Raw genomic sequence first — 12,923 nt, forward strand, 5'->3', positions numbered from 1 at the left:
AATAGTTTTCTTCCATTTGAATGACTGCTTTCAACATATGTATTTTATGTGTCACCTCTTGATGTAGGGCATGAATAAAGATCCTAGACTGACCTATGAACCAATAGGTATGATCCACAGCTTGTGTAACTTTGTTATGAACTTTATAGCAGTGCATTAAAAAGTGCAGAGTTTCTACTATAATCCAGACAGTGGGACAGCACAGGCCAGTAGTTCCTGAAACAAATCCAAATATAGAATCTCTTCTCTGCAATTTTGTAAACATTTTACTTTACTACTCTGTCTAAACTTGGAACCCTGTAAGTACCAAGGAATTTATGGGTGGTAATGATTTTCCAGACAGCTAGGCATTTGCCTCCTGGAGTAATTGCTTAAAGTGGAAGTAAAGTCTGTACAGATCTTTAAATCCTCAGTTACTATTTGAGATGAATCTTGATTATTTATTACAACATGCATGCTGTTACAAGGTTTTTTTTTGGGTACATCTTCTCTGTACCACTGTTCTTGGAATCTTAAAGATTGCTCTGCGTGAGAGCTGATGAATGCCTTATCCACTGACTGCAGGACTAGGCTGTTGTCCTAAGTACTAGATCCCTAGCAAAGGCAAAATGCAGCCTTCTAATCCATAAAGTGTTGAATATTTAGTGATATACTGCAACTCAGCACAGCTCCATGAAGCTGTTCATGCACATGTCTTACTTAATTGTAGGTATATAGAACGTGCAGAAGGACAGTAGAGAATATTCAGGTCTTTCAGTACCCACTTAAAGTGTGGAAATTTACAGCCAAGATTTGCAGAAGTGAAGAGTGACTCCTTGCTGAAATACTAGACAAGGAGTAGAAGGAAAAGTAAACATGAGGGGCCTTCTGCTTGCCCTCCCAGTATTGCTGATGTTTAATTTCTTGCCCCAAATTGGCATATTTGACACTTGGAATGAATGCCACTGTTTGTCTACAGTTAATATTTTACTGCATTTGTAGTTTTGATTTTGAGACTTAAGGGTTTTTCTTTTTGTTATGTTAAAAACCTGATAAAAGAGCCTTAATTAAGTAGGACACAGAACTTGTTTGGCATTTGATAAATGTTGTTGACTGAGTGAATGAAGGGGTTGTGAGTTAGCTGCATGAGCTACTTTGCTCTGTTGCAGAAAAGCTGTACCTGAAAACAAGGCCTAAAGCATGTAAAGATGTTTCTGTGAAGCTAAACATAGGGAAGCGGTGGGAGTGGAAGGTTTTCTGCATGTCGACTTTGTCCATGTACTGCAGTCTGCGTACATGAATTGACTTCTGCTTTTATTGCATTTAGATTTTGATATTCTGATATTTCAGTTGCTATTAAAGCATAATAGTGTTTCCTCTGAAGGGAAAATTCATTGTGCGTACACACTTTCTGACCTGTGTGTTCCGTTTTGTCCTCAGACTTTGCTGTCAGGAAAAATAAGATCAAACTAGCCTTGCTTTTACATTATCTTTCAACACTGAACAGTAATCTGCAATGTGCCCTTGCAGCCAAGAGGTCTAATGGTATCCTGGGCAGCATTAGGATTCCTGCTAACACTGGGTGATTTTCTTCGTTGCAGGTGGTATGGTCAAGAAAAGGACTACAATGTTCTAGTTATGGATCTTCTTGGACCCAGTCTTGAAGACCTATTCAACTTCTGTTCTCGCAGGTTTACGATGAAAACAGTACTTATGTTAGCAGACCAGGTATGTGCAAGTCTTCATGAGGAAATTGGAACCTCTGAAATACTTTGTGCAGCATGGTTAAATCATGTGCTTCGGTGTTGTATACAGCTAAGTGAACACTTAACCTGCCTAGGAAGGAAGGGATGGTGGTTGCTCTGCTCTGTGGCCTACAAAATGTACATAGACCTGTAGTGGGAACACAGCATGAGTACCAGTTCCTTGATGCCTCACATTTAACAGGTGCAGCTTTAAGGAAGTATTGAAACTAATATGGGTGGGTTCACACCCCATATCAGCCATAGGGGTGGCATTAGAGTGTCTGAAGCACTCTCCAGTTATGGTGGTTCTGATACAATGGCAACCTGTTGCATGTTGTGCAGCTGTGGTGACAGGTGAGCCACATCTGTCTGGATCTGTTTTTAGCAAATGTCACTGTGGTCACCGCCTTCTGTAACTTCAAGTACCAGACTACAACCTGAAAAATAAAGTTTTGTTGTTTGCAGTCCTTAAACAGTTCTTAGTAGTGTTAGTGGAGGTGCCACTCTGCCTTGTATTTAATCAAAGCCTCTAAAACTGAGTCCTGCTAAGTCTCTTTCTGGCAATGAATTTTTCTTCAACTTGGTCACGAGTATAGCAGTTGAAACTGTGGTTTTTTTTCCTTGTGATTTAATAAATGGCTTGGGCTGTGCTGTCTTCAGCTACTTGAAAGGGTTTCTCAAGTTGAATTTTCAATGGTGGCTTAAATTTCATCTGATGTTACGTAATCAAGTCAGTACTAAGTTGTCACTTAGCCAGATGCTTGTAGAGTCCCAGGCTCTTGGCCAAGGAAGCACTCAGCATTTGTATGGAGGCAAGGTCAGCAGTCCCTGTTCTCAGCTGCCTTGAGTGATACACTTGCTTCAGAGATCCATTTGCCTGCTTAGTTAGTGAGCGCCTGGGTGTTAGAGCATCTCCAGGGAATCTGCATGGGTTTTATGCAGTATTCCTTTGGGTTAAAATTGCTAATTAGTTGTCATCTGGGAAAACATAGACGGGATGTATGATATCAGTGCACAGAACTGGCTTTCAGGGCATTGTCCAGTGGGACAGCTGTCAAGGGTATGATGCTGTAACAGTTCAACTCACTAAGGACTGTTGCAAAAACTCTTTCAATAGCTGGAAAGCTGTCCCTAGGAAATGTCTGCTGTGATCTTATATCCAGGAAATCATGTGGCTTTATGATAGTACAGATGTGCCAGTTTCTCTGTCTTCACTGATGACTGTTGCCACTCCTGGATCGTGGTAGCCTAGACATGACAGTGTGGGCCACAATCAAGTTGTAATATGCTCCATGAAAACTGCTGCCTGGAAAAGTGACACTTGATGATGAATGCCCAGTTAAATGACTAACTGGGACAGGAGGAGGGAAATGAGCTTTAAAACTGTCTTGTGGTAGGTACAGAAAACCATAGTTTGAAGTAACAAAAATAAACTACTCTTTAGTGGGACACTATAGTTAGAGCAGGAACATTTTTGCCTGGTTTCAGGTATTTACTTTGCCATTTCCTGACCAGAATTGTGGACTTCTAGCATAAGATTTATTTGAACTGTATGAAACCCCGCCCCCCTTGGTTTTCATTAAGAAACTTAAGTTGCAGAAGAAAGTAACACTAACAATGTCATAGTTTTCTTGAAGGTTTAGGTGAATTGTATCAGTCTTAAATCTTAACTGTTTTGTTGTGGCTGTCTTGTGTTGTCTTTTTTTACAGATGATCAGTAGAATTGAATATGTGCACACAAAGAATTTTATACACAGAGACATTAAACCAGATAACTTCCTAATGGGTATTGGGCGTCACTGTAATAAGGTTAGTCTAAAGCTCTTTGTTTTAAAGATACAAAGGGAATGGCTGTGGTATTTGATTCATGCTGCAAAACCTTTTTAAAAGCTCACTGCTGAAACTGATGTTTTGAATGCTAAGCTGTGGCTCTTTCATGTGAGAACTTGGATTCTCAGTCTATGCTTCTAAATGCAGTGGCATGCACAGGTGGATCTCTGAATCTGTGAAATGCACTGGATTGCTAGATGATTTCTGGGGTTGCAACAGGATAAACTAACACTAGATAATGCTTGGCTCCTTTTCTCAATGCTGGAGTTTCATTATTGAGATGTCTGTTGTAATAGCTTTTTTTTTACTCAATGAGGTCAAATCTTATCTGGTTTTGGGGCTGATTTCCCAGGATGAAAAGAATTTGTGCCAGCGTGGGAGCTCCTGACCTACCAGTCATCAGGGCATTAAATTTTGCAGTGACAGACTGGTAAAGACAACTCTTCAGCCATCAAAATTGTGGATACAACTAATAGCCAACATCTAGATCAGTTGCCTTTATAAATAAATGAAATTGTGCAAATACATTGATTGAAAACTGCTACGATATAAAGTACTTGAATATATTATACAACAAACTGCTCTCAATTTATTTTTTGAGGAAAGCAGGCACGGGGTGGGCCAAGGTTGTTGCACTTGTTTGGATGGGTAAACATAGTCAGAAGTGCATGTTTACTGTTGAAAACCTTCTAGAGACAAAACCCTTTTGTTTTTAGTTCTCATGAGTGAAATATACTTAATCCTGCAATTTGTATGTCGAGCTCGGGCAGACAGGCAGCATTGGCAGTGCATTAAGCATGCTACTTAATAGAAATTAACTTCAGGACAAATGTATGTGATCAAGCTGTTTATTGGAAGCAAGATTCCCACTTATCTTCCTATATGCTATCCAAGAATGTCTCATCTCTTTAGGCACTACTAGTGTTTAAAATGTTTACCTTTGTTTGCCTGTATGAATGCCAACTTCAGGGCCATGAATGTAAGAAGGGGAAAACTTGATTAACATGAGATAACAGCTCTTGTCTGAAGAGGTGCAGTGCACTGAATGTTTAGGTCCAACCATTGTTGGGAAAGCTTGTAAGTCCAGCTGAAAGGCAATCTTTATGTAATCTTGTTCCTGTTTAAACTTTACTTGTTCCCAAGTTTCATACTTTCACTCTGTAGAACTCTATTTTTCTCTGCTGTGTCGAGCAATTAGGCCTCTTAATTTTCTGGCATGACTTAGAGTATAACTTAAACTTTTTTTCCTAGTTTTAGTTCCTGATTTCAAATTGTTCTTTTTGGGCCATTTTTCTGTACTTCGCACAGTCATGCAAGGTTGGCATCACTGCATTCTGTTTCATCTAGATGTGGATTAATGGCCTAGAAATTGCTGCTGTGCTTACTTAGTGAAGGAACACATTAGATTTACATCAGCTGAAATGAAAACCAAAATTGCCTGTAAACCACTATGGTGTTTCTTTTTTTTACCCCCATTAGTAAACTAGTTAGAGGGCCACCCAAAAATATGGTGGTAGACACTGGCTGTGGGCATGGTCTTCATTACTGTTGAGGATTTTAGAGATGAGAGAAGTAGTTCTTGACAGAAGTGCAAAGTGATAGGTTTACACGAACTAAATGAGGAATGGGTTGTTTCAGTTTGGGACCAAGTGCTTTACTTAGGGAACAGTTGCCACTATGCAGTACTTTATTTCTTTTCCTAAGTGCAGTTGGGTTTTTTTTAAGAGATGGCTATGCAGAGTCTTCAGAAAATCAGCCATAAAAGATAGAACAGCATGGTAATCTTGTTCCAGTAGCTTCCTGTCAGCTACATTTTTCTAAAAAAAATAATTGATTTTTTCAAATTTCAATTTGGTGATTGGGAGAAATTTTACTCCCACCTTAAAAGATAAATTTTCATCTCTGCTAGAAATAAGCCCTGCATGCTTATGAAAGTAAACTTTAAGGTGACTAAATGCCTTCTACCTCTTCCTTACTGAAGATTTACTTTTTCTAAATGTCTTTTGGGGCAAGGGCAGTTTGTGGAACCAAAGGATGCTTTTGTAAGCAAAAGTTCCAATTTCCTTTTTTAGTAGAGCCAGATGTCACCATTGCTATCCCTGGTCAAGGCAGTGCCATTTTGGAGCGGCTCACAGTTGAAATTTATCTTGTCACATCTTTCAAATTTTCTCCTTGGAAAAAAAAATAAATTAAAATAATAATTAAAAAAAAACCACACATAGTTTTTTCTGAAAACTACAGTGCTTGGTGGAAGAAGGATGGCATTTGGCTACCCTGTTCTTTCTCGAACGCCTCGGTGTTGCCTGTCTGCGCCAGCCGTTGTTGCAATGTAAGCAATACTGTTTGATGCACTGCCACCCTCTATTGTTTGTTCAGTGTTTAGAATCTCCAGTGGGGAAGAGGAAAAGAAGCATGACTGTTAGTACTTCTCAGGACCCATCTTTCTCAGGATTAAACCAGGTCTGAACTGTCTCCTATTCCAACCTCAACCCCAAATTCATGTGCTTTATTTTTGTTTTGTTTTTGTTGTTGTTTCTTTTTTTTTTTTCCTGGAGAATGTAGACCTTGCAAAAGCACCTCTTATGTTGGCATTATTCAGACATACTTGGCAAACATGTAACATTACTAAGATGTTTCCCTGTGGCGCTTGTTAAAATTGTGGAGTTACTTCTAAACTTGATATTTAAAAGGGTTAAATGTATGTGCTTGATTTCAGTTGCAGAAAGATTTTAGTTTTATCCTTTAAAACTGTGTGGAAGGATAGACAAGCCACCCTAGTGAAGTGTCATGGCTCATCTATAAGGTGCTCTGCTTGCCTTTCTGTAGGGTTCCTGCAGTGTCTTTTAATACACTTGGAGAAGTCCTGTTACTGCTTCAGCCGGACTCCTTTCCCTACAGTTTTTCATCAGAATCTTTCTGAATGTATACTGAGGACTGCAATTACAAAATGAAATTTTGGAATCAACAAACTGTGTCTTGGAGAAGCATGAGCTTATCTTGTCGTGTTAAATGTAGAGCTCCTGACTCTTGAGGAGAAGATGAGTTGGAGAGAAACTCAAGCATATGCCAGTTCTTAGCAGGAAATTGTTGAATATGAATCATAGCTCAGGATTCTGGCCATAGAATCGGTCTGTAGCTTTCTACAGTGATAGTCTTCACATTAAATCCCAGGCTGTTAGCTGCTGTACGCAAGCTGACAGGCTTCTGTTGTCTGCTTCTGAAACTTTCTTATCAGTAGAGGCAGAGACTTTGATCTACTTCTGTAGTTGCTCTTGGCAAAAAATTTGCCCTACTTCTCCAGTTTCCTGCTGATCTTGCAACAAACAGAATTGAGGTGGTACGAGGTTATCTGTGGGAATACATCTGCGTTCCTGCTGGCTGGCATTGGTACATTCTGTGCTCATCCAAATCAGGCTGTATCTTCCAACTTAACTCTTTGCAAGGTGGACTTAATCCTTTGCATTCCACCCATCTAGAGCGGGAAATACAGATTGAGTGTAAACTTGCCTAGGGAAATCAGTGTTCTAAAATACTATCTAGTTACTTATATAGTGTAAAATATGTCTGTGCAGTGGTGGAAGAGGCAGATCATCATTTACTTTTGTAACTCTTTCAAAGGTAGTAGTCTTACCAAATCTTCCAAACACAGTGAGAGACAAACTGTTTGTTAGAGGCATACTTGTGTTACCTTTTTCATGATCTGCAACTTTGTCCCTTTATACCATTAACAGCAAGATCTTCAGGATTACAGAAAGCACATAAAGACTGAGTTGTTTGAAGAGTTTGTAACTAAATGTGCAATGAAAATACCCTGACCGATGTGTGTATATATAGTGGTTGGCTTTCCCTCCTGATGGCATATTACTGTGCTTAAACACTAAAGAGTAAAGGCCCTGCAAAAGTAGCAGCTGGAAACTACACATCAGAGGTTGTCATCAGATTAGAAAGATCTGATTGCAAAACAGGACATTACAGTTGAGCTCAAGCTTTGCTTCTAGAACAATTGCAGTATATTAGTCACATAAAAGTTTTTATACTGTCTGCTTTAGGAGTTTAGTATCAAAATCGCTCATTTCATGCCAACTGGAGAACATGTCCATGCTCCAAGTGAATTACTACCTCTAGTGGTAGCTGTGGCATGTGCAACAAAGACCCCTGTTTTACTAAACTAACCAGTGTGCTTGGTTTTAAAACTTGGGTTTATATCCTCTTGCTCAAAGCATCTTGGGCTTTCAGAGTGACTTTTGCTAGAACAGCAAATGTAAAACTGCTGTGCTTTGTGGTTGGGTGTAAATCGCAGCCAGACTTCAACTCAAGGTGTTCTACTCAGACACCTAATTTAAGAGGTTTTTAGTTTTTTTTCCATTCTAGACTACTATAGTCAGTAAACCTTCTTTAACTGGAGTTCCAGAACACTCTGTCATGCAATTCAGAAAGTTTGAGTAGCTTTGTTACTTCCATGTCAAGTGTCACAGCACTTGAACTAAGGGTTGCTCTGACATACTTTCAGTCTTAGATGTAGGTATACCTGCATATCAGTCTCCAGTACTTGCTTACATCTAAAGCTGCATGCTCTGTTCTGGAATCATCTTTAAGGTGATAGTGAATAGATTTAGACTGAGAAGTTGTTTAACCTCAGGTCTTCTTTCCATCATCACCTTTCCACACCCAAGTTACTTTTACAATATTCATTAATCTGCAGGGGTTGTAGTTTCTGATCCTGTAATCCAGTGTTGGAATCAGGAGTTCAGCCTGATGGTTTGTAGCTTGAAGACTGGTTGCTAGAATTTGAAATGTTCCTTATGTACTTTTGCCTCAGCTTTTCTTGCCTAGTCCTGAAATCTTGTCACAAGAAGGTACAGTCTGTATTAACCTTTGTAGATAGGCTGGCTGTTAGCACGCTAATTAGCACATGCTCAGTTGTTGCTTAGTATCAAATCATTGGGCAAACTCAGTTATGAGAAACCTGAATTGGATTCCGTGTGCTAGGCTCTAGCTTCCTGCCTATATTAATATCACCAGCAAGTGTGTCATGATGCTGTGATAGTGTTCTGGTAGTCCTAAATAGAGCATATGATTGAAAGCAGGTTGTCTTGCTTGCTGTTGAAGGTTTTGGCCTTACGCTCTGTAGTGGCCAGTGTTCTTTGAGACCCAGAGAACAAAACAGGATGTGCATCGTTTGCATTAAGCTGCTGAGCTGCCATTAACTATCTGTGTGTGTAAGGTGTTGCAGTGTGAGTGGGGTTTTGTGGAGGGTGCTTTCCCACATACTAGTTTCCTTCTTAAATTGTGCACTGCAGTTATCAAGCTAATGTGATACAGACTACAATAGTAACATAAAATAGTTGTAGTACTGAGTTACAGATGCTGAGTAGCACAATCTAATCTATTCCACTGGATTGAGAAGAGGCTTGAACTAATTTACTATCAAGGTTTTTGAACTCACTAGTTAAAGCTAGTTGTGACTCTGCACTGTTACTTCGCTTCCTCTTAACTGTAGACTGTTACATTTGTGTGGATGTCTTACAATGTAGCTAATGCTTATTGAAAGAGGTTGGGGATTTCCTTGCATTGTATAGGAATATAATCTATTTTCATTTTTCTTTAAGTTATTCCTTATTGACTTTGGTTTGGCCAAAAAGTACCGGGACAACAGGACAAGGCAACACATACCATACAGAGAAGACAAAAATCTCACTGGCACAGCTCGATATGCCAGTATCAATGCACATCTTGGCATTGAGCAGAGGTGAGTTCAAGGAGGTTACTGCTGTGCTTTCAGAGGCTGCAAGATGATATTATTTGTAAGCTTCTGAAGTGCCTGAGCTAACTTTGTGTGAATGAGTGTTGTGTACCACTTTGCAAGTGCTTTCATTTTGATGACTGCCTGTGCAAGCTCCTAATTTGCTTTTTGAAGAGTGTCTCGGTCTTGCAGACACGAGGTGGATGTTCTCCACACTGTTTGGCTTTTTTAAAGGGTAAGGGATACATTCACTGTGAACCTGTCAGGTCATTCACAAATAAAATGGAGCACTTTCCTGATTGTTGATACCTATTGACACCACTGCTGACTGGTTTGAAATGCTGTTCTGTAGCCAGGAAGTGTATTGTAAAGCTGGTGCGTGATCTGTTTTCTCACTATCCTTCCCAAGTTGGCAAACCCTTGTTTATCCTTTTGCCTGCAAGCAGGACTTAACGTCTGCTACATTCACACTTGTTTTCTGGTATACACAACCGTAGTGGTGACCATGTGTGTGTGTGTATGTGTCTGGGATGTATTTATATGTTTGAGCTTTGTTTAATCAACAAACACATTATTATCATCTGGATCGAAAGCATATTGCTGGTACAGTGCCTGAGTAGCAATCTAATGGAGAGAGCACTTCAGGCTGTGTGGAAATGTATGTTAGGTACTCATGAGATACCAAGCATTGCCTCTGTTTTCCTTAGATATATGCCCAGGTATTGTAATGTGTTACAGTGTGTCTTTACCATCTGATGCTGAGGCTGCTTGGACATAGTTAAAACTTCCATAAATTCTCATGCCTCTGACCTTCACTTTAATCGAGGTGGTAATGGTAAAATTTCTAGTGGTCAGCTTCAAGAAGATGTAACTTAAAAATATTTGGTTCTTTAAAATGCTCTATATTTCCTCTTTGCTTTATTTTAATTAAAGTTCCTTAAGTGTATTTTGTCTGTTATTTAAGCCTCCTTGACCTGTGGGTCAAGAAAGGTGTCATTTCTGAAATACATTTCATAGAACTCAGGCTGGTTTTGTAAGGAAATAGCTGTGTTAGCATGTCACAGTGAAGTGAGGGAGCTGCAAAGAATGTTTGCTTTTTAATTTAGGTCTTTTAACCATCTCTGCTTGTACTTGGAATTCTAATATAGCTAGAAATGTGCCTTGGTGCATGCTAAAAGCTATTAAACATCTAGATCAAGACAACAGTGAGGCAAACAATCCTATATTCAAGAAAAAAATCTTGACGTTTATGGCAGAATGTTTCAGCTGTTGGTGCTCTACTTGAACTGCAACAGAACAGATTTTCCTTTATGTAATGACAGCTATTCTTGAGCTCTTTGCAGTGTTAACCTTTTCTTTTAGTAGTGGGGAGAATTGTCCTGTTTTTTTCCAAATCCTGAAAATCACATTTAGCAGTATGTGCTCAAATTCTGTAAACTACAGGTTTACAGAACTAAATGTTTCCCACTAGGAAGTTGTAATTAAGCATTAAAACAATTAACTGGCTGGGGGATAGAGACTATTCATTCTTGTGTTGCCTTTGAATTTATCCCTGCCTTCTCAGAAAAAGTAATACCATGTCATGGCTCCATACTGGTTTGCAGAATCCTGTTGATTAAAATCTGCAATTCTAATAGAGTTAGTAAGTTTTGCAAGCTGGATTTTGTGGTCTTTGTGCCATTTTCCATCTCCCTGTCTTTTGTCTGTGGTTTCATATTACAGCTGAGATCATCTCAGAACTAGCTGCTGTCAAGAGGAATGAACCAATTTTCTCTTCTCTGACCTCTGGGAGCAGCTAGTGCTTTTTTGACTTGTGAAATAGTTTAGGGAGCCAAGCTGATTTTCTTCTGGGATAACTCCCTGAGCTGGTTTCCCAAGTGCCAGAGAATTGTAACAGCAGTTGAGAGGGGTGACAGGCAAGCATTCTGGTGAATATTAGTGACTTATGTTGGGTTGGCTGTAACATAAAGCATCATCTACAATGTATTATATATCAGGAGTCGAGGGTAGATATGTCCAAGTTCTTAAGATTGTTCTCATTTAAGGGGAGCTGGTTTATCCTCACCTATGGGTGTAACTCTGTTTGCAACACCACTGTCAGCCTTTTTCTCCCTTGTGGGGATGCTAGGTGCATAGTCCTTTATGTCACCATTTAAAAGCTTTTCTTGCAGATCTGCCTGGATGGCAAAACACCAGCAATACCTGCCAGGGTCTCTTGGTATAGGAGCTGGGTAGAGAAAATTAAGTTATTTCTCTTTTTTATGTTAAATAAATGTCAGCTGTGGAGGGGCAGTCAGAGCTAAAATCTAATTCTACTACAGCTAGGAAGAGGTAACTTTGCCAAGAGGGGAAAAAAATCATGGAACATTTTTTCCACTTCAGTGGACTCCACTAGCTTTAGTGGTTGTGAAAGCTAAGTAACAAAGTGTTGTGGTGCTCAGTGTGGCTGCAGTATGGATCTGGAGCATGTGCAGTACGTAGCAGAGCTTCCGTGGAAATTCTCAGTGAAGTCTGTGGATGGATAACTTTGGAGCTCTCAAGCCTGTTCCAAGGCTGCTAGTAAGAAGAAAGCAGAGGCACCTCCCAGTTTGGTGCATACCACTTGCAATATGTTGCTTGTCTTCTAAAATTGGAAACAATTCAGGGTTTTTTTTTGAGAGAACTGAAGAAAGAAAAGCTTACAACCTTCTGGGACTAGGTGTTAAGTATTGGTTCCAAGCTGAGACAAGGCTCAAAGAGAAGTCTTCCTTAATGAAGTTCAGGCTGATGTCATATATCTCTTGTATAATGCACTCTGTGGTCCTTGAAGGCAAAACTTCAGTTTCTATCAAGGCTACTTAAGTAAATGGGAAGACATGTAACGTTTCATTTTCTGTTGTCCAAAGTTTTTGTTTCCCAAATTGTTCTAATACCACTACAGCTGGAAACTTCCCAAAAACAATGCCGGCTGAAATTCCCTGCCAGAAAAGTAAATAGGATCTCCTTTCTGCTTTTGAAGACTTGTTACCTGCCTGCCAGTGGAATCCTGAACACCTAGATGTCTTAGCTGTGTTAGAAAGAGACCTTCCTTTGCACCAAAACTTAGGTTTTATTCCTTAATTTTTGTTTTAATTTTGGAATGCTTGCACTATTTGGAATAGAGTATGAAATGCAACATTTGTAATCCCGTGTGTGCTTGTTCTTTCCGCAGTCGTCGGGATGATATGGAGTCTCTAGGTTATGTATTGATGTACTTTAACAGGACCAGTCTGCCTTGGCAAGGACTAAAGGTGGGTTATGTTCCTTTCCCCCCCTGCCTTTCTTTTTGGTTTTGTTTGGGGTTTTTTGGTCATGTTTGGGTATTGTGCTGCCTGCTGGTCTGAATCCATGGTTGTATAGAATGTTTAGCTTAGTTCTTCAAAGTGACTTTTCCCAAGGCATATTTATGTAAGATAGAAGAACCTTTCTTTCTGCTTTCTTGTACAGCAGGCAGGCTATGTAGTTTGATTGTCTTAAATATATGCTAAACAATGTCTTGCATCATCTTTACACGTTATTGTCTTGTAGGTTGAGGAACTTTTGGGGGAGTAGAAAATAACATTGTAGGTGGCTTTTTGAATATCTGTAGAGAGCATGAAAATAATTTC

General features: G+C 39.5%; 1 protein-coding gene across 4 annotated transcripts in view; it reads left to right on the forward strand.

Annotated features, from left to right (window-relative positions):
* Positions 1–12,923, forward strand: part of CSNK1A1 (casein kinase 1 alpha 1) — a 34,981-nt gene that overhangs the window by 11,762 nt on the left and 10,296 nt on the right. For 3 of the 4 annotated variants that reach the window (XM_064161804.1, XM_064161803.1, XM_064161805.1), the window contains exons 3-7: positions 1,581–1,707; positions 3,435–3,533; positions 5,931–6,014; positions 9,164–9,303; positions 12,488–12,566. In XM_064161804.1, the coding sequence (XP_064017874.1) occupies positions 1,581–1,707; positions 3,435–3,533; positions 5,931–6,014; positions 9,164–9,303; positions 12,488–12,566 (529 nt within the window). The remainder of the gene's footprint in view (positions 1–1,580; positions 1,708–3,434; positions 3,534–5,930; positions 6,015–9,163; positions 9,304–12,487; positions 12,567–12,923) is intronic. The other variant, XM_064161806.1, reaches the window with a different exon arrangement.

This window comes from Pogoniulus pusillus, chromosome 22 (genome assembly GCF_015220805.1).
Source record: "Pogoniulus pusillus isolate bPogPus1 chromosome 22, bPogPus1.pri, whole genome shotgun sequence".
In the NCBI taxonomy this organism is placed as follows: domain Eukaryota; kingdom Metazoa; phylum Chordata; class Aves; order Piciformes; family Lybiidae; genus Pogoniulus; species Pogoniulus pusillus.